At 37.7% G+C, this 20,166-nt stretch overlaps 3 protein-coding genes across 3 annotated transcripts in view; 2 read left to right on the plus strand and 1 right to left on the minus strand.

The window, feature by feature from the left end:
• The window catches only part of LOC142342696 (phospholipid phosphatase 1-like), a 518,061-nt gene that overhangs the window by 386,998 nt on the left and 110,897 nt on the right, over positions 1 to 20,166 (minus strand). The gene's annotated exons all lie outside the window — the stretch shown is intronic.
• Positions 1 to 20,166, plus strand: part of LOC142342692 (germ cell-less protein-like 1) — a 295,739-nt gene that overhangs the window by 71,417 nt on the left and 204,156 nt on the right. The gene's annotated exons all lie outside the window — the stretch shown is intronic.
• Positions 1 to 20,166, plus strand: part of LOC142342689 (NADPH:adrenodoxin oxidoreductase, mitochondrial-like) — a 46,889-nt gene that overhangs the window by 13,228 nt on the left and 13,495 nt on the right. Inside the window, exon 2 of the mRNA XM_075394182.1 lies at positions 17,810 to 18,239. Within this exon, the coding sequence (XP_075250297.1) occupies positions 17,810 to 18,239 (430 nt within the window). The remainder of the gene's footprint in view (positions 1 to 17,809; positions 18,240 to 20,166) is intronic.

The raw sequence follows: 20,166 nt of genomic DNA on the forward strand, positions 1-20,166 counted from the left end.
TGCTGTGTCACCATGTTTTTTGGTTATTAATCCCAGCCTGTTTTAATGCTCCTCAAACACGCAGCATAACGTAGTAAAAGCGTTTTGGGGAGCGCTATACCACCTTATAAGAGCTCATTATCTGCGCAATACTTAGCGCTCCCTTAATGAAACATAGCTATGCTAAAAATGTCTTGAACAAAAAACGCTCATACATAGGGTAATAGATGCAAAGAATACGCATCGGTAGCGTAAGCGTTAAGAATTATTGCTGTTAAACGAGGGAATTGTGTTCGAGCTGGGGTGAAAAGAAAGCGTACGTTCTTTTTAACCATCTGTGCCTTTAATTGTTTTTCTTCTGATGCTTTCGTGAGCCTGCTAGTATCTTTATAAATAAAATGTAAATTCAAAATCCTATAACGAGAATAAAAAAGTTTGTTTAAAGATTAACATTTTAAGAATCACTTTATAAATATCTAAATAGTTTTATCCCTACACTACTGGTAGAAATAATTTCTAAAAGCATCACACTAGAAAAAAATTGAACATTGGGAGAAATCGCTTATCCAAAGCAGATGAAAACTATTTCCATAATACAAAATTGCTCTGCAATGTTCGAGTATTCACCCGCTACACAAATTATCTCAACAAAGCACTCTTTCAAAAGTTTACTGGGATTACTTTACCAGAAAATATGACGAGGCAAGTGCACCCGTCGAATTGTTTGGCTCGTGAAATGGTCAATTGTTGTTTTGGATCCACACTTGTCCGTCCTTTTTTCTTTCTCTCAAATTCTTTTTTTCGCCATAATTTTCTGATCTATCTACCTATATGTTAGTTCCAATTTGATTGCTGTGTCACCATGGTTTTTGGTTATTAATCCCAGCCTGTTTTAATGCCCCTCAAACACGCAGCATAACGTAGTAAAAGCGTTTTGGGGAGCTTTATACCACCTTATAAGAGCTCATTATCTGCGCAATACTTAGCGCTCCCTAAATGAAACATAGCTATGCTAAAAATGTCTTGAACAAAAAACGCTCATACATAGGGTAATAGATGCAAAGAATACGCATCGGTAGCGTAAGCGTTAAGAATTATTGCTGTTAAGCGAGGGAATTGTGTTCGAGCTGGGGTGAAAAGAAAGCGTACGTTCTTTTTAACCATCTGTGCCTTTAAATGTTTTTCTTCTGATTCTTTAGTGAGCCTGCTAGTATCTTTATAAATAAAATGTAAATTCAAAATCCTATAACGAGAATAAAAAAGTCTGTTTAAAGATTAACATTTTAAGAATCACTTTATAGATATCTAAATAGTTTTATCCCTACACTACTGGTAGAAATAATTTCTAAAAGCAGCACACTAGAAAAAAATTGAACATTGGGAGAAATCGCTTATCCAAAGAAGATGAAAACTATTTCCATAATACAAAATTGCTCTGCAATGTTCGAGTATTCACCCGCTACACAAATTATCTTAACAAAGGCACTCTTTCAAAAGTTTACTGGGATTACTTTACCAGAAAATATGACGAGGCAAGTGCACCCGTCGAATTGTTTGGCTCGTGAAATGGTCAATTGTTGTTTTGGATCCACTCTTGTCCGTCCTTTTTTCTTTCTCTCAAATTCTTTTTTTCGCCATAATTTTCTGATCTATCTACCTATATGTTAGTTCCAATTTGATTGCTGTGTCACCATGTTTTTTGGTTATTAATCCCAGCCTGTTTTAATGCTCCTCAAACACGCAGCATAACGTAGTAAAAGCGTTTTGGGGAGCGGTATACTACCTTATAAGAGCTCGTTATCTGCACAATACTTCGCACTCCTTAAGTGAAACATAGCTACGCTAAAATTGTCTTGAACAAAAAGTTGCTCATACATAGGGTAATAGATGCAAAGAATACGCATCGGTAGCGTAAGCGTTAAGAATTATTGCTGTTAAACGAGGGACTTGGGTTCGAGCTGGTGTGAAATGAAATTGTACGTTCTGAGCCACCTGTGCCTTTAAATGATTTTCTTCTGATGCTTTTGTGGGCCTGCTAGTCTCTTTTTAAATACTATCTAAATTCAAAATCCTGTAATCAGAACAAAAAAGTTTGTTTAAACATCTACGAATCACTTTATAAATATCTAAATAGTTTTATCCCTAAACTACTGGTAGAAATAAATTCTAAAAGCAGCACACTAGAGCAAAATTGAACATCTGGAGAAATCGCTTATCCAAAGCGGATGAAAACTATTTCCATAATACAAATTGCTGTGCAATGTTGTCCGAGTATTCACGCACTACGCAAATTATATCAACAAAGAAACTTTCGAATATTTAATGGGATTGCATTACCAAAAAATATGAGACAAGTGCACCGGTCGAATTGTTTGGCCCGTGAAATGGTTAATTGTTTTGGATCCACTCTTGTCCGTCCTTCTTTCTTTCTCTTAGAATCATTTTTTCTTCACCATAATTTTCTTGTCTGTCTACCTTTATATTAATTCCATTTTGATTGCTGGGTCACCATGTTCTTTGATTCCTAATCTCTGCATGTTTTAATGCTCCTCAAACACGCAGCTTAACATAGTAAAAGCTTTTTGGGGACCGGTATACTACCTTATAAGAGCTCGTTAACTGCACAATACTTCGCGCTCCTTAAATGAAACATAGCTACGCTAAAAATGTCTTGAACAAAAAGTTGCTCATACATAGGGTAATAGATGCGAAGAATACGCATGGGTAGCGTAAGCGTTAAGAATTATTGCTGTTAAACGAGGGACTTGGGTTTGAGCTGGGGTGAAATGAAATTGTACGTTCTTATAAGCCACATGTGCCTTTAAATGATTTCCTTCTGATGCTTTTGTGGGCCTGCTAGTCTTTTTTAAATACAATGTAATTTCAAAATCCTATAACTAGAACAAAAAAGTTTGTTTAAACTAGTACACGTGATTATATAAATATATAAATAGTTTTATCCCTAAACTACTGGTAGAAATAAATTCTAAAAGCTGCACACTCGAGGAAAATTGAACATCGGGAGAAATTGTTTATCCAAATCGGATGAAAACTATTTCCATAATACAAAATTGGGGTCTTTCCCATTATAGCCCCCCAGTTTAGTGGTCACATAACCTATAGCCCCCCCAAACATGGTAATTATACCATAATGGGGGGCTATAATTTCATGGGGTGGGCTATAATGGGAAAGACCCCAAAATTGCTCTGCAATGTTGTCCGAGTATTCACCCGCTACGCAAATTATCTCAGCAAAGACACTCCTTTGAGTATTTACTGGGATTACTTTACCAGAAAATATGACGAGACAAGTGCACCGGTCGAATTGTTTGGCCCGTGAAATGGTTAATTGTTTCTTTGTATCCACTCTTGTCCGTCCTTTTCTTCCTCTCAAATTCTGTTTTTCGCCATAATTTTATTATCTATCTACCTATATATTAATTCCAGTTTGATTGCTGTGTCATCTTGTTTTTTGGTTTCTAATCTCCGCATGTTTTAATGCTCCTCAAACACGCAGCTTAACGTAGTAAAAGCGTTTTGGGGAGCGCTATACCACCTTATAAGAGCTCGTTATCTGCGCAATACTTAGCGCTCCCTAAATGAAACATAGCTATGCTAAAAATGTCTTGAACAAAAAACGCTCATACATAGGGTAATAGATGCAAAGAATACGCATCGGTAGCGTAAGCGTTAAGAATTATTGCTGTTAAACGAGGGAATTGTGTTCGAGCTGGGGTGAAAAGAAAGCGTACGTTCTTTTCAACCATCTGTGCCTTTAAATGTTTTTCTTCTGATGCTTTCGTGAGCCTGCTAGTATCTTTATAAATAAAATGTAAATTCAAAATCCTAAAACTAGAACAAAAAAGTTTGTTTAAACTAGTACATGTGATTATATAAATATATAAATAGTTTTATCCCTAAACTACTGGTAGAAATAAATTCTAAAAGCTGCACACTAGAGGAAAATTGAACATCGGGAGAAATTGTTTACCAAAGCGGATGAAAACAATTTCCATAATACAAAATTGGGGTCTTTCCCATTATAGCCCCCCAGTTTAGTGGTCACATAACCTATAGCCACCCAAAACATGGTAATTATACCATAATGGGGGGCTATAATGGGAAAGACCCCAAAATTGCTCTGCAATGTTGTCCGAGTATTCACCCGCTGCGCAAATTATCTCAGCAAAGACACTCTTTTGAGTATTTACTGGGATTACTTTACCAGAAAATATGACGAGACAAGTGCACCGGTCGAATTGTTTGGCCCGTGAAATGGTTAATTGTTTCTTTGTATCCACTCTTGTCCGTCCTTTTCTTCCTCTCAAATTCTTTTTTTCGCCATAATTTTTTTATCTATCTACCTATATATTAATTCCAGTTTGATTGCTGTGTCATCTTGTTTTTTGGTTTCTAATCTCCGCATGTTTTAATGCTCCTCAAACACGCAGCTTAACGTAGTAAAAGCGTTTTGGGGAGCGCTATACCACCTTATAAGAGCTCGTTATCTGCGCAATACTTAGCGCTCCCTAAATGAAACATAGCTATGCTAAAAATGTCTTGAACAAAAAATGCTCATACATAGGGTAATAGATGCAAAGAATACGCATCGGTAGCGTAAGCGTTAAGAATTATTGCTGTTAAACGAGGGAATTGTGTTCGAGCTGGGGTGAAAAGAAAGCGTACGTTCTTTTCAACCATCTGTGCCTTTAAATGTTTTTCTTCTGATGCTTTCGTGAGCCTGCTAGTATCTTTATAAATAAAATGTAAATTCAAAATCCTAAAACTAGAACAAAAAAGTTTGTTTAAACTAGTACATGTGATTATATAAATATATAAATAGTTTTATCCCTAAACTACTGGTAGAAATAAATTCTAAAAGCTGCACACTAGAGGAAAATTGAACATCGGGAGAAATTGTTTACCAAAGCGGATGAAAACAATTTCCATAATACAAAATTGGGATCTTTCCCATTATAGCCCCCCAGTTTAGTGGTCACATAACCTATAGCCACCCCAAACATGGTAATTATACCATAATGGGGGGCTATAATGGGAAAGACCCCAAAATTGCTCTGCAATGTTGTCCGTGTATTCACCCGCTACGCGATATATCTCAACAAAGACAGTCTTTCGAATATTTACTGGGATTACTTTACCAGAAAATATGACGAGACAAGTGCACCGGTCGAATTGTTTGGCCCGTGAAATGGTTAATTGTTTCTTTGGATCCACTCTTGTCCGTCCTTTCTTCCTCTCAAATTTTTTTCGCCATAATTTTATTATCTATCTACCTATATATTTATTCCAGTCTGATTGCTGTGTCATCTTGTTTTTTGGTTTCTAATCTCCGCATGTTTTAATGCTCCTCAAACACGCAGCTTAACGTAGTAAAAGCGTTTTGGGGAGCGCTATACCACCTTATAAGAGCTCATTATCTGCGCAATACTTAGCGCTCCCTAAATGAAACATAGCTATGCTAAAAATGTCTTGAACAAAAAACGCTCATACATAGGGTAATAGATGCAAAGAATACGCATCGGTAGCGTAAGCGTTAAGAATTATTGCTGTTAAACGAGTGACTTGGGTTCGAGCTGGGGTGAAAAGAAATTGTACGGTCTTTTAAGCCACCTGTGCTTTTAAATGATTTTCTTCTGATGCTTTTGTGGGCCTGCTAGTCTTTTTAAATACAATGTAAATTCAAAATCCTATAACCAGAACAAAAAAGTTTGTTTAAACATGTACATGTTAAGAATCACTATTTAAATATATAAATAGTTTTATCCCTGAACTACTGGTAGAAATAATTTCTAAAAGCGGGACACTAGAGGAAAATTGAACATCAGGAGAAATCGCTTATCCAAAGCGGATGAAAACTATTTCCATAATAGAAAATTGCTCTTGAATGTTGTACGAGTACTCACCCGCTACGCAAAGTATCTCGACAAAGACACTCTTTCGAAAATTTACTGGGATTACTTTACCAGAAAGTATGACGCGACAAATGCACCGGTCAAATTGTTTGGCCCGTGAAATGGTTAATTGTTGTTTTGGATCCACTCTTGTCCGTTCTTCTTTCCTTCTCTCAAATTCTTTTTTCGCCATAACTTTCTTAGCTATTTACCTATATATTAATTCGAATTTGATTGCTGTGTCACCATTTTTTAAGGTTCCTAATCTCCGCATGTTTTAATGCTCCTTAATCATGCAGCTTAACGTAGTAAATGCGTTTTGAGGAGCGCTATGCAACCTTATAAAAGCTGGTTATCTGCACAATACTTCGCGCTCCTTAAATGAAACATAGCTATGCTAAAAATGTCTTGAACAAAAATTGCTCATACATAGGGTAATAGTTGCAAAGAATACGCATCCGTAGCGTAAGCGTTAAGAATTATTGTTGTTAAACGAGTGACTTGGGTTCGAGCTGGGGTGAAAAGAAATTGTACGTACTTTTAAGCCACCTGTGATTTTAAATGATTTTCTTCTGATGATTTTGTGGGCCTGCTAGTCTTTTTAAATACAATGTAAATTCAAAGTCCTATAACCAGAACAAAAAAGTTTGTTCAAACATGTACATAATAAGAATCACAATTTAAATATATTTATAGTTTTATCCCTAAACTACTGGTAGAAACAAATTCTAAAATCAACATACTAGAGGAAAATTGAACATCAGGAGAAATCGCTTATCCAAAGCGGATGAAAACTATTTCCATAATACAAAATTGCTCTGCAATATTGTCCGAGTATTCACCCGCTACGCAAAATTTCTCAACAAAGACACTCTTTCGAAAATTTACTGGGATTACTTTACCAGAAAATATGACGAGACAAATGCACCGGTCAAATTGTTTGGCCCGTGGAGTAGTTAATTGTTGTTTTGGATCCACTCTTGTCCGTCCTTATTTCTTTCTCTCAAATTCTTTTTTTCTTCGCCATAATTTTCTTATCTATCTACCTATATGTTCCAATTTGATTGCTGTGTCACCATGTATTTAGGTTTCTAATCTCCGCATGTTTTAATGTTCCTTAAACGCGCAGCCTAACGTAATAAATGCGTTTTGGGAAGCGCTGTACCACCTTATAAAAGCTTGTTATCTGCACAAGACTTACGGCTCCTTAAATGAAATATAGCTACGCTAAAAATGTCTTGAACAAAAAATTGCTCATATATAGGGTAATAGACGCAAATAAAACGGATCGGTAGCGTAAGCGTTAAGAATTATTGCTGTTAAACGAGTGACTTGGGTTCGAGCTGGGGTGAAAAGAAATTGTACGGTCTTTTAAGCCACCTGTGCTTTTAAATGATTTTCTGCTGATGCTTTTGTGGTCCTGCTAGTCTTTTTAAATACAATGTAAATTCAAAATCCTATAACCAGAACAAAAAAGTTTGTTTAAACTTGTACATGTTAAGAATCACTATTTAAATACATAAATAGTTTTATCCCTGAACTACTGGTAGAAATAATTTCTAAAAACGGGACACTAGAGAAAAATTGAACATCAGGAGAAATCGCTTAACCAAAGGGGATGAAATCTATTTCCATAATAGAAAATTGCTCTTGAATGTTGTACGAGTACTCACCCGCTACGCAAAGTATCTCGACAAAGACACTCTTTCGAAAATTTACTGGGATTACTTTACCAGAAAGTATGACGCGACAAATGCACCGGTCAAATTGTTTGGCCCGTGGAGTAGTTAATTGTTGTTTTGGATCCACTCTTGTCCGTCCTTATTTCTTTCTCTCAAATTCTTTTTTTCGCCATAATTTTCTTATCTATCTACCTATATGTTCCAATTTGATTGCTGTGTCACCATGTATTTAGGTTTCTAATCTCCGCATGTTTTAATGTTCCTTAAACGCGCAGCCTAACGTAATAAATGCGTTTTGGGAAGCGCTGTACAACCTTATAAAAGCTTGTTATCTGCACAAGACTTACGGCTCCTTAAATGAAATATAGTTACGCTAAAAATGTCTTGAACAAAAAATTGCTCATAAATAGGGTAATAGACGCAAATAAAACGGATCGGTAGCGTAAGCGTTAAGAATTCTTGCTGTTAAACGAGTGACTTGGGTTCGAGCTGGGGTGAAAAGAAATTGTACGGTCTTTTAAGCCACCTGTGCTTTTAAATGATTTTCTTCTGATGCTTTTGTGGGCCTGCTAGTCTTTTTAAATACAATGTAAATTCAAAATCCTATAACCAGAACAAAAAAAGTTTGTTTAAACATGTACATGTTAAGAATCACTATTTAAATATATAAATAGTTTTATCCCTGAACTACTGGTAGAAATAATTTCTAAAAGCGGGACACTAGAGGAAAATTGAACATCAGGAGAAATCGCTTATCCAAAGCGGATGAAAACTATTTCCATAATAGAAAATTTCTCTTGAATGTTGTACGAGTACGCACACGCTACGCAAAGTATCTCGACAAAGACACTCTTTCGAAAATTTACTGGGATTACTTTACCAGAAAATATGACGCGACAAATGCACCGGTCAAATTGTTTGGCCCGTGAAATGGTTAATTGTTGTTTTGGATCCACTCTTGTCCGTTCTTCTTTCCTTCTCTCAAATTCTTTTTTCGCCATAACTTTCTTAGCTATTTACCTATATATTAATTCGAATTTGATTGCTGTGTCACCATTTTTTAAGGTTCCTAATCTCCGCATGTTTTAATGCTCCTTAATCACGCAGCTTAACGTAGTAAATGCGTTTTGAGGAGCGCTATGCAACCTTATAAAAGCTGGTTATCTGCACAATACTTCGCGCTCCTTAAATGAAACATAGCTATGCTAAAAATGTCTTGAACAAAAATTGCTCATACATAGGGTAATAGTTGCAAAGAATACGCATCCGTAGCGTAAGCGTTAAGAATTATTGCTGTTAAACGAGTGACTTGGGTTCGAGCTGGGGTGAAAAAAAATTGTACGTACTTTTAAGCCACCTGTGATTTTAAATGATTTTCTTCTGATGATTTTGTGGGCCTGCTAGTCTTTTTAAATACAATGTAAATTCAAAGTCCTATAACCAGAACAAAAAAGTTTGTTCAAACATGTACATAATAAGAATCACAATATAAATATATTTATAGTTTTATCCCTAAACTACTGGTAGAAACAAATTCTGAACATCTGAACAAGAAAATTGAACATCAGGAGAAATCGCTTATCCAAAGCGGATGAAAACTATTTCCATAATACAAAATTGCTCTGCAATATTGTCCGAGTATTCACCCGCTACGCAAAGTATCTCAACAAAGACACTCTTTCGAAAATTTACTGGGATTACTTTACCAGAAAATATGACGAGACAAATGCACCGGTCAAATTGTTTGGCCCGTGGAGTAGTTAATTGTTGTTTTGGATCCACTCTTGTCCGTCCTTATTTCTTTCTCTCAAATTCTTTTTTTCGCCATAATTTTCTTATCTATCTACCTATATGTTCCAATTTGATTGCTGTGTCACCATGTATTTAGGTTTCTAATCTCCGCATGTTTTAATGTTCCTTAAACGCGCAGCCTAACGTAATAAATGCGTTTTGGGAAGCGCTGTACCACCTTATAAAAGCTTGTTATCTGCACAAGACTTACGGCTCCTTAAATGAAATATAGCTACGCTAAAAATGTCTTGAACAAAAAATTGCTCATATACAGGGTAATAGACGCAAATAAAACGGATCGGTAGCTTAAGCGTTCAGAATTATTGCTGTAAATCGAGTGACTTGGGCTCGAGCTGGGGTGAAAAGAAATTGTACGTTCTTAGCCACCTGTGCCTTTAAATGATTTTCGTCTGATGCTTTTGTGTGCCTGCTAGTCTCTTTTTAAATACTATGTAATTTCAAAATCCTGTAATCTGAACAAAAAAGTTTGTTTAAACATCTACATTTTAAGAATCACTTTATAAATATCTGAATAGTTTTATCCCTAAACCACTGGTAGAAACAAATTCTAAAAGCAGCATACTAGAGGAAAATTGTACATCAGGAGAAATCGCTTATCCAAAGCGGATGAAAACTATTTCCATAATACAAAATTGCTCTGCAATGTTTTCCGAATATTCACCCGCTACGCAAATTATCTCAACAAAGACACTTTTTCGAAAATTTACTGAGATTATTTTACCAGAAAATATGACAAGAGGGACAAATGCACCTGTAGAATTGTTTGTAAACATGACCACTCCAACAACTGGAGAAAACTCGAATAAACTGAAACTGGTTTATGTATTGAACTCAATATGTAACAAACTCTTGGATGTATATCCTAAAATCTTTACCTCCACCACTTGTCTATGTTGGAACACGATCATTTAATTTGATCATTTCCTTTTAATTTCTTATAATATTTTCTTTTTGGAGTTCGATTGGGTTCTATTGTTCCAATTTCTTGAGAAATTTCTGATTACTGATCGGTCTTTCCAATTAGATTGGCTTAATTTTTTGGAAAAAACTGAACAGTTCGGGAATTTTCATCTGTTTTCCCAATAATTCCAACGATGGTTTTTAGGATGTTTGACTGCTTTCTTTGTAATGCTTAAGCCGTGTAGAGCTGATCTCGAGTTCGTTGCAATTCGCTAATCGATTTGTCTCCTGTGCGTGGTTGCCGATATATGAAATGACATGAGAAATAGAACGTCGCGATGATTGTGCTTTAAACTTTCTGTCTTCTATATCTGCCTTTAAAGGGTATCAGTTTTGTGTCTTTTAGCGAATTGCAGGAACTATATACCAGATATATGCGTTAAGTTTGGTTGATTTTGCGGTCTTAGAAGAAGTATTCTGAAAGTTAAAGAACTTCCAGGAGTTTGCCACTTGCCTGGCGAAGTTTTCTGACAATCGGAGATCAGCTGAGAATATTACTGCCAGATCTCTCTGGCTACTTGCAACTTCAATGTTGTCATGGTTATCTAGTATTTCGTAATTTTAGCAGAAAAGTTTGGTCTTTTTTGTTCGTTTCTATCGCATTTTCACTTCGTTGATAATTTTTGGGACTCTTGTGCATGCATCTACTTTCGGTTAAACATTGAAGGTGTCTGAGTAAGTGTAATAGTTCTCTTTGGGTGTTTCATTGTGCACATCGTTGCTAAAAACAGGTGGGCCAATAATCGACAATTTTGGTATGCCTGAGGTGATCGCTGTCGCTGATGTGATTTTTTTTATCGCCCTTCGCCTTTTCGTTAAGGCATTTTCGTTAAGGTTGACGTTTACGATTTTTTCGTTAAGGTTGACATTTTGGTTAAGGTTGACGTTTAAGATTTTTCGTCAGGTAGCTGGCTAGTATCAGCAGTAGTTTTTGCCAATACCAATGCTATTGAGCTTCAGAACTGGTTTTTTATTTGAGACTTGGTCGAAGGCCTTACCGAAATCGTCTACTGCTGCAGTTTCTTCTGTTTGCTCCATATTTAACGTGGCAGATCAAAAGCTGTAGGAGCTGATTGTTTTCTCTAAAACCGTACTTTGAAGGCTGGATATTCTTTTCTGTAACTGGATAGATTCTTTTAAAGATCTTTCCAGATTCTTTTAAAACAATTTCCAAGACCTTTTGATGTTTTCTTAAATGGCCCATTGAGTCTAAATTTAAGTAGTCGGCTTTATCTTCGTTAAAGATAGGTGAATTAATGCTTGTATGCTTGCGTTTGGGATTGCGGCCTTTGTTCACAAGGTTCTGTAACACAAATATCGGGGCCTACACCACCTTTACCCGTTTTTTTTTATTTCAAAATAAGAGCGTCTGAAACCTTCTTGAATCCGACATGTTGACGTTTTTTGGCCCACGATACCAAAAAACACTTTAAAATTTTCCCCGAATTTTTGGAAAGAAAATAATTCATTCATTTATTCTTTTATGCCAGGGAAAACGCTTGAGAGCCACAGTTGCTCCGTTGTTTTTCCTCTCCATATTGCCACATTCTCAGTGTAAAAATTTTTCAATTTTAGTGTATGTGATTTACTTAATTTTTGCTTTATTCGGAGAAATAAATTCTTCTTCAAACTACATGCGCTTAGCTTCTGATTTTGCTTTGTTTAGAAGTATGTTCCCGCTGCTGTCTTGGGCACAGGTTTTGTGACCGTTTAATTTTGTTTGCTGAATTTCATCTTGTTTGCTGAATGCGGGTGAATATGCAAACCTTTGAACAGAAGCCTTGGCAATGAAACAAGCGAGGAAAAAATCCACAAACGGAATAGAAGAATTAGCCAGCAGAGCTAAAAGTCTATGTTTGCAAGGTCAATTTGGTCGCGCCGCAAAAATACTGTCATCTGAGGGACTTGCGCCTAATAACAGAGCTACTCTGAAAGCACTAGAAGAGCTACATCCTAAAGAAGTGCCTCCAACTTTGCTCCAACCAGACAATGTTGCTTCAAGTGCGTATCAATTTAGTGATAACATAGTTTTTGAACAATTGAAAACTTTCAGCAAGTACACTGCAGCTGGTCCTTCCAAGATGTATCCAGAGCATCTATTGCACGCAGTAGAGTGCACTGCTCCTGACCACTCTGAATCCGTCCTTAAAGCAATAACAAGGTTTGTAAATACAGCAAGCAGGGGTAATTTTCCTTCATTTGTTTCAAAAGCCCTCTGCAGCGCATCGCTCACCGCTCTATCCAAAAAGAAAGGAGGAGTACGCCCAATAGCTGTCAGTGAAATCCTGAGGCGCCTGATTGCTAAATGTTTGGTGAAAGAAGCAAAATCAGAAGCAATTGAGTTGTTCGATTCCATTCAGCTAGGGGTTGGAGTCAGCGGAGGTGCGGAAGCAATTATCCACTCTGCAAAAGTCACCTACGAAAAGATCCTCAACGCTGAATCTAATGAAGGAGTGCTTCAGATTGATTTCCGAAATGCCTTGAATTCGGTTAAGCGTTCACTTATTGGAAGCAGCATGCGATTTCATACCAGGTATCGCAGCCTTCACATATTTTTGCTACTCTCAGCATGTGCCACTACTGTACAATAACGCCAGTCTTCAAAGTGAATCGGGTGTTCAGCAAGATCCCTTGGGTCCACTTCTCTTTTCGTTGACGTTATGGCCTGTTATAGAAAAAATAAGAGACGCGGTTCCAAATCTTACCCAGCACACTTGGTGTTTGGACGATGGTTTTGTTGCAGGTTCAGAAGATCAAATCCGAACTACGCTCGATATCTTAGCTAATGGAGGTCCAAAAAGGGGTCTGTATTTGAGGAAAGACAGGTGCGAACTCTGGTCAATCGTAGATCTACCTTCAGTTGATCGAGAAGTTACAAGAAATATGGGCAATGGTTTTGAAGTACTGGGTGCCACAGTCGGATCACCAGTATTTGTTTCTTCTTGCCTGCAGAAACGTGTTCAGAAGGTTGTGTCGCTCTTGGAAAATTTGAGTTATCTGGATGATCCTCAATGTGCTCTCGGCATACTTCGTTATTGCCTAGGGACACCAAAGTTAGTCTACTCTCTACGCACTAACACGCCGACAAGACATCTGATCGATGTTTTAAAAGTTTTTGATTCCAGCCAACGGGATGCGTTAGATCAAATAATAGGCGCTGTCACCTCTGACAATTCGTGGATGCAGTCAACCTTGCCAATAAACATTTCAGGCCTCGGAGTGCGACAATCGCAAGAGCAGTACAGAGCCGCATATGTGGGCTCAGTGATAGCATCTGATGACTTGGTTCAGAAAATAACAAACCAGCGCGCGTCAGACAGTAGAGTTTTTAAGGAACTCTATGCAAGCCTTGAACCTTTCAACTTAAATTCCTACACACAGAAGAAAATTCAAGAAGCTGTAGATACTGAAAAGTTTTCAGAGCTGCTAAGAAATCAGTCGTCAAACAGGGAGAAGGCAAGACTGCAATCACTCTGTTTGCCTCATTCCGGCGCATGGCTTGCGGCACCTCCAGTTCCTGCCTTAGGTCTCCATATGTGTCCCAGTGAATTTTAAATTGGTGTCAAATACAGACTAGGTATTGCAGTTTATGAAGATGAAAGAAAGTGCCCTTACTGCAGGTCTGGGACCCTTGACATTTTTGGTGACCACGCCGTCATCTGTCCTGGAAGAGGGGATGCAATTTCTCGGCATGACAGGATTCGTGACCGTTTTGCATCAGCTTGCTCAGCAGCTAACTTGTCCCCAGTCATAGAAAAACGGAACCTTATTGCAGGAAACGGTTCTCGACCTGGCGACATATTTCTGCCTTCATGGAAATCAGGTCGTCCAGCTGCTCTAGACGTCACCGTAACTTCTCCACTGCAACCAAACATTATAAATCATGCGGCAGAGAAGTCTGGTTACGCGATTGAAGCAGCCGAAGAGCGAAAGTATGCACAACACGAAAATGATTGCTCTGAGCAAGGAATTTTGTTTGTTCCCCTTGCTGTTGAGTCATTGGGTGGTCTGTCAGTCACTCTCAAGAAAGCGTTAAAGCGCATAGCCCTGTTAGCTGACAGCAGGAATTATCAGTCGCAAGGACATGCTATCGCTTTTGATAGATTGGCTCAGTCGGTTTTCGCTGTGATTGTACGAGGATCAGCTACAATGTTGCTTGCACGAGTCCCGTAACCCCAATTTTTGCAATATTTTTGGACAAATTCTATTTCGGCAAACTTTGTGATCTCCAAGAAGAAAGGAGTCTTTTGAGAAGCGTCACCCAATGAGAGGGGACCTTCGTTTTTGTAAATATTGTCTCACCCAATGAGCGGGGAGAACATAAATAATTTTCAAAAGTTCATAGAAGATTGAAACGAGAAGAATTCTGAAACTTAAGGAGAACAGGACTGATGTTATAGAGTGCGATTGAGAAGAGTGAAGAATTCTTCAACAAAAAACACACTTATTTGAACCTTTAATGAGCAAAAACTTTTGATTCCGAATCAAAGTTTGATAACAAAGATTTGTATTAATTCATATTAGACATTAATAAAAAAACTTCGCTTAAGGTATTGTAATGAACTTCCATACATTACATACTGATTTTGGCACATTAGCATACTGGTTTTTCCTGTTCCCCCTTCCTTGTTAACGACGGTTGAGAAGAATCGTTGAAAAGCTGTTTTCCCTCATAGTTGAAATTAATTGCGGTACATCTCAAGTAAATTTTTTTTTGTGCATGGCCTCACGGTTTTCTGCATATTCAACATTTTTCAACTCTTTTAAATTTTTCTTCGCCTTTGTTTTCTTTATTTTCGAGATAACTTGTATAGTATTTTCATTTCATTGTTCTCAGGACTTTGGGCAGTACGAGGTTGAAGGCATGGACCACCTGGGAAAATGTTCTCATTTCAATGTTACCCGTGGGATGTCTGCAATTGCCAGTGGGACCATTTTTAATCAGCTCATCAACATAGATGTTACAATATGGTTCAAATTGATAGTCAGATATATCATTGTTGTTTTCGTACCAGTTAATTTTCTCGTAAACACCTCAATGCTCTTGCCACTTGACGTGCTGGAAAATCAACGGGTATTCCTGAGAGAAAGGCGTGATGATCAGAGCACTCTGTTGAATACGTCGTACAGTTTCTACAGTCTTTTGTAGGTTTTGGAGATTTTCAGCAGTATGTCCAAGTTCTCCCCTTCTTTGCGGGGTAATGCTTGTGCAAAACCAGCAATTTCGAAATCTGTTGTAACTGGTGACTCATATCTGTTGCCTTCAGAACTCATGATCTGCCATTCAGTGGCTGGGAAGTTTCTATCACCCGTTTGTTTTGAGCTCTCATCGTGATTTAGATGAAAATCTTTGATTAGAAGTCTGTAGGAACTGTTTGTTAGGGTTATTCGGGCAATTAAGATTTGCTACAATCTCCACTTTTTTGTGGAGTAATGCGTGAAGCACTTTGATTTCTGGCATCTGCACTTTGAACGTCAGAAGTTGCACTTTCGTTTTGATTGCGTTTTTAATTGCTCTCAAACGAAGTTTGTAGCAATTATATTAGTCCTGTCGGTCTTTTTATGCGACTTTTCGCTTGACTGATTTTTCGTCTGACGCTTTTGACTTTTCGTCCTCAAAAGCGGGATAAACAGGTAGCGCCCAGCGGGCATTAAGTGCTCTTAGAGCCTTTCAGCTCAAACTGTTTTGGAGACTTATACTTATGTGTGAAGGGCGGTTCTTAGAGGTTGAGACCTCCCCCCTGTTGACCCCCCACCCCCACTATTGCCTCCACCCCCACCGCGCTGTTGCCCCCCAGCCCAGTGTTGCCCCCCATCAGCCCCGGTTTACCCCCCCCCCCCCCCCCCCCCCCCCGTGGCTAGCTACTGACGAAGCCAACCGCTCGCCGGTCGTTTGAGAGCAATTCGCCCGACGTTAGTCGGTTATGTTCTAGTAATTGATTTCGCTCGCTCATTGTTTCGTCTCTGGAAACTTTCAATGTTTGCTTTTTCCTTGAAGCTTTGGAATTCGAATTCTTAGCTCGTTGGGGTTAGATCGGTGGCTATCAAATATTTTTTTGGTATCAGATGTGTTATGACTACCGTAAAGCTAATGAACCTGGGAGTCTAGATCGAAAGAGACTTACTTCGAAATGAAAATGTGGAACTCACTGTCAAATAGTCAGTCCGACTCCATTATAGCGCCCCCGCGGCTTAGTGGCAAAAGTCCCTAACAATCGTCTCTTCATAAAATGTACTTTTTTCGAACATTTACCTTATTCATATCATTTATCCTCAGTTATATTTGGGAAAATGAATGGCAAAAATACGTGAATGAGTGAAGAACAGTAAAGAGTTAAGAGTAAATTCTAAATGGTTTTGGGAATAGGAAAATAGGGAAAAAATGTGCCATAATTCCTGAATGAACCTGAACAGAAGCTGCAAATGCTCAATTTTTTATGAAATTTTAATTCTTTCTGTAAGCTATAATCATATACTGATTTTCAGAGTTAATTTTGTGTGTCGAGCGGGCTTTTAAGTACCGTTTTTAACTGGTTTTAATTGGTTATTGCTGAATGTCCACCAAAATTTAGCTGAAAATTTTTGCCTAATGGCTGCGAAAATCGCGTTGGCCTAATCGAGCTGTAGCCTAATATCCGATCCCCCGTATTGGAGATATCTCGGGACATTGCTCTTGAAATATAGAGTTTTCGGATGTCTGAGCTCCGGATATCTCGATAGATTTTATGATGCAGTTAGAAAATAGCAGTAAAAATCGAGCTGAACAAATAAGATAGAAGATTTGTTCTGAGTCATCAAAGGGGCAGGCTTAGCTGATGATGCCTTGTTGTTCAGATGCTCATTTCTGGAATTTTTGAGCTCATGATGTCAAGGGCTAACCTGAAAATATTTCAAATCAGATTTTGCTTTCAAACTAATTTTGAGTCGTGGTCTTTTTCAAGTGATGTTGACCGATTTTCGTTTGGCGCTTCTATCTTATCGTCCGTAAAAACGGAATAAATTGGTAAAGCGCGGAGGGCATTAAGTCACTCAACGCTTCTCAGAGCTCGTAGTACAGCGCGTTACAAAATGGGTTTTAATGTGGTTTCTTTGATAAGTATCTTGCTCGAATTTGGTGACAGAAGATCAATCTCTTGCTTAAAAGGTGGTTGGTAAAAACCAATCCAGAAACTGCTATCCCAATATCGTGGGAATTAGTAGATAAAGGAGTTCATTTCTAAAGGTAATTTAACTGATTGATATAATTTCACATTGCGAACACTTAAATTAGAAGGCAGTTAAATATAATGCTTCAATTTTGCGCGGCGCATCGAGTGATTCAGATGACAGGATATTTCTAAGGAAACCTGTCAAAACAGTTCTTTCTGGACAATATTCTTTCGATTTCAATAATCGTTGTTGTCAAACCTTGTTACATTTTGTACTATATTATTCGGTAATGTAAAATAAATCTATTTAGTGAAGACTTCAGTTCTTTGGAGGAATCGAAATCGGCCATTCGATCACGCTTTCGACTCTACGAAAGCTCTACAATGCAGTTGTGGTGGCTACAGGATGTCAGAAACCAAAATCTTTAAACTTGCCGGGTGAGTTCGGCTCTAATATTCTCTCATCTCATGAAATCGTCAATTGGTATAATGGCCACCCAGACTTCTGTCAAATTGAGCCAAAGTTGAGTGATACATCAAATGCAGTTATTTTGGGACAAGGAAACGTAGCCTTGGACGTGGCCCGGATTTTACTCTCCAAACCTGAAACGTTGATGACAAGTGACATTTCACAAAAGGCTCTGGAATGCTTGAAACAGTCAAAAATTCGCAATGTATTCTGTGTTGGTCGAAGGGAGCTGACTAATGTGTCATTTACGATCAAAGAGTTCAGAGATATAACTAAGGTAATGTCTCTACTTTGCAACGTTCGAATTTTTTTTGACATAAAGTATGATAGCCATTATCAACAATAGCTTCATTGTAATTTTTTTTCATTTTGGACGTTTTCTGGCTTGTTGCACAGAAAAAAGTTAGTGTCATTGGTTAAGGAGGCTTTTGTTTTTGGGCTCTGCTTTTTGCCTCTCTAGATCTTGACTCTGCTGTTAACTAGCGCCTCATAGATACGATCATTTAGTCGAGGCGCAGGTCTCGTAATGTTGGACGTTGGAAACCCGTTATGGGTTTTACTCTGTTTTTTTATTGTTTTTTAATCGCCTGCCCATTTTAGCTGTTGCATTCTTCTTAACCGCTCTGAGCTATATAATCAAATATGCGTGTTTAAAAATAATTTCTTGCTTTTTTAATACAATTCATTCAAGCGGTTGTTTGGCCATTTTTTGGAACTTTTGATTTATTTTATGATTTGGGTGTTTCAATCATAAGCCGGTCATCTCATGATTTCTGTTCAGCTTGGCTATCGTGCAAATATCAAATATAATGAAGTACATTGAGCTTGCAATATGATATTCAGGGCAACAATATGATAACATTGAGCGAAACAGGAATCTTGTTCATCAATTGTCGTCATGCGAAATGTAGAAATAATAACAAAAGCACTCTTTAAGGTATTCAAAATGGTCAATCATCTGTTTATTTGAACTGTAATGCGTTGTTTAACTTTTACTACTAGCTCATGTTTAGTGAATCGTTCTGCCTACTTTATTGTTTCTGCATTATCGAATTGTTGACTTGATTTAATTCTTAACTCCTCATTGAGATGGCTGACGATCTTAGAGAATCATTAACTGAAAGCGTCAGAATTTCGGTTCTGATGTTGGGTGCTCCAAATGTCGGCAAATCTTCCTTAGTTCGAAGCTTCATCGGGGAAAATTTTCTCTTTACTCTGGTGAGAACTGTCGGCGTTGATGTTAAGTCTCGGTCAGTCAATTTTGACGACAGCGAACGATTAGCTAGATTGAATCTTTTTGACGCTGCTGGCCATAATACATTCGAATCAATCGTCAACTCGTATTACCGAAAAGCGGATGGTTATGTTCTGGTTTTTGATGTGACCTCGCGTGAATCGTTTGATGAATTAGAATTATGGATGCAGAAATTGACAAATGTTGGAGGCTCGGAAGAGAAAGGGTTCTTTTTAATCTGCAACAAAATTGATCTCGATCGCGATTCTCAAGTTACAGACGATGAAATTCACGAATTTTGTCAGAAATACCCTGAATTAAGCGTAAGAGAACCTAACTTTGCATCGGCCAAAACTGGCGAAGGCGTCGAAGAGATTTTTGTGGAAATTTGCAAGATCCTGCTGCATGATAGAAAAGGGGAAACACATAGGCGAAGTACAATTGATATTGACGCCCCCAATTCTAGAAGAGATACTACTTGTACAAAAAATTATGACGATAAAGACGACAATGGTGACAAGTGTGGTTGTTCAATTTTGTAATTTATTTCATTTATTTGAAACAGAAAACCCTTCTAAGTTGTTCTTTTGATGCTGTAAATTTATATTATGTTCATTTCATTATCAGATTTGTTAATAAAAGTTTTCTGTTTCGCCATAGTAAAGTTTGTTTCACTCAAAGTTTGAATTATCACGTAAAGCTGAGGGGCGCAATGCATGCGCGTTTGGTATGTATACGTTGTGTGACTCTGCTTGAAGTCAGTGAGAACTTCTATCGTTTACCGAGAATTGCTTAGCTGTTTACGATGATTAGTCAGATTTTCAAAGTTACTTCCGCAAAGACACATTATATAGCTTAAAACACGCAACTTGCGAGTTTAAAAATAAAAATAGTGAGTTCGAATAGAAGTCAAATTCTGGCCTTGTATATAGAAATATCTGGCACTGCACACTTTCGGCATTTTAAAGTT

Source organism: Convolutriloba macropyga, chromosome 7, assembly GCF_964194025.1.
Source record: "Convolutriloba macropyga chromosome 7, txConMacr16.3, whole genome shotgun sequence".
NCBI classification, from domain to species: Eukaryota; Metazoa; Xenacoelomorpha; order Acoela; family Convolutidae; genus Convolutriloba; species Convolutriloba macropyga.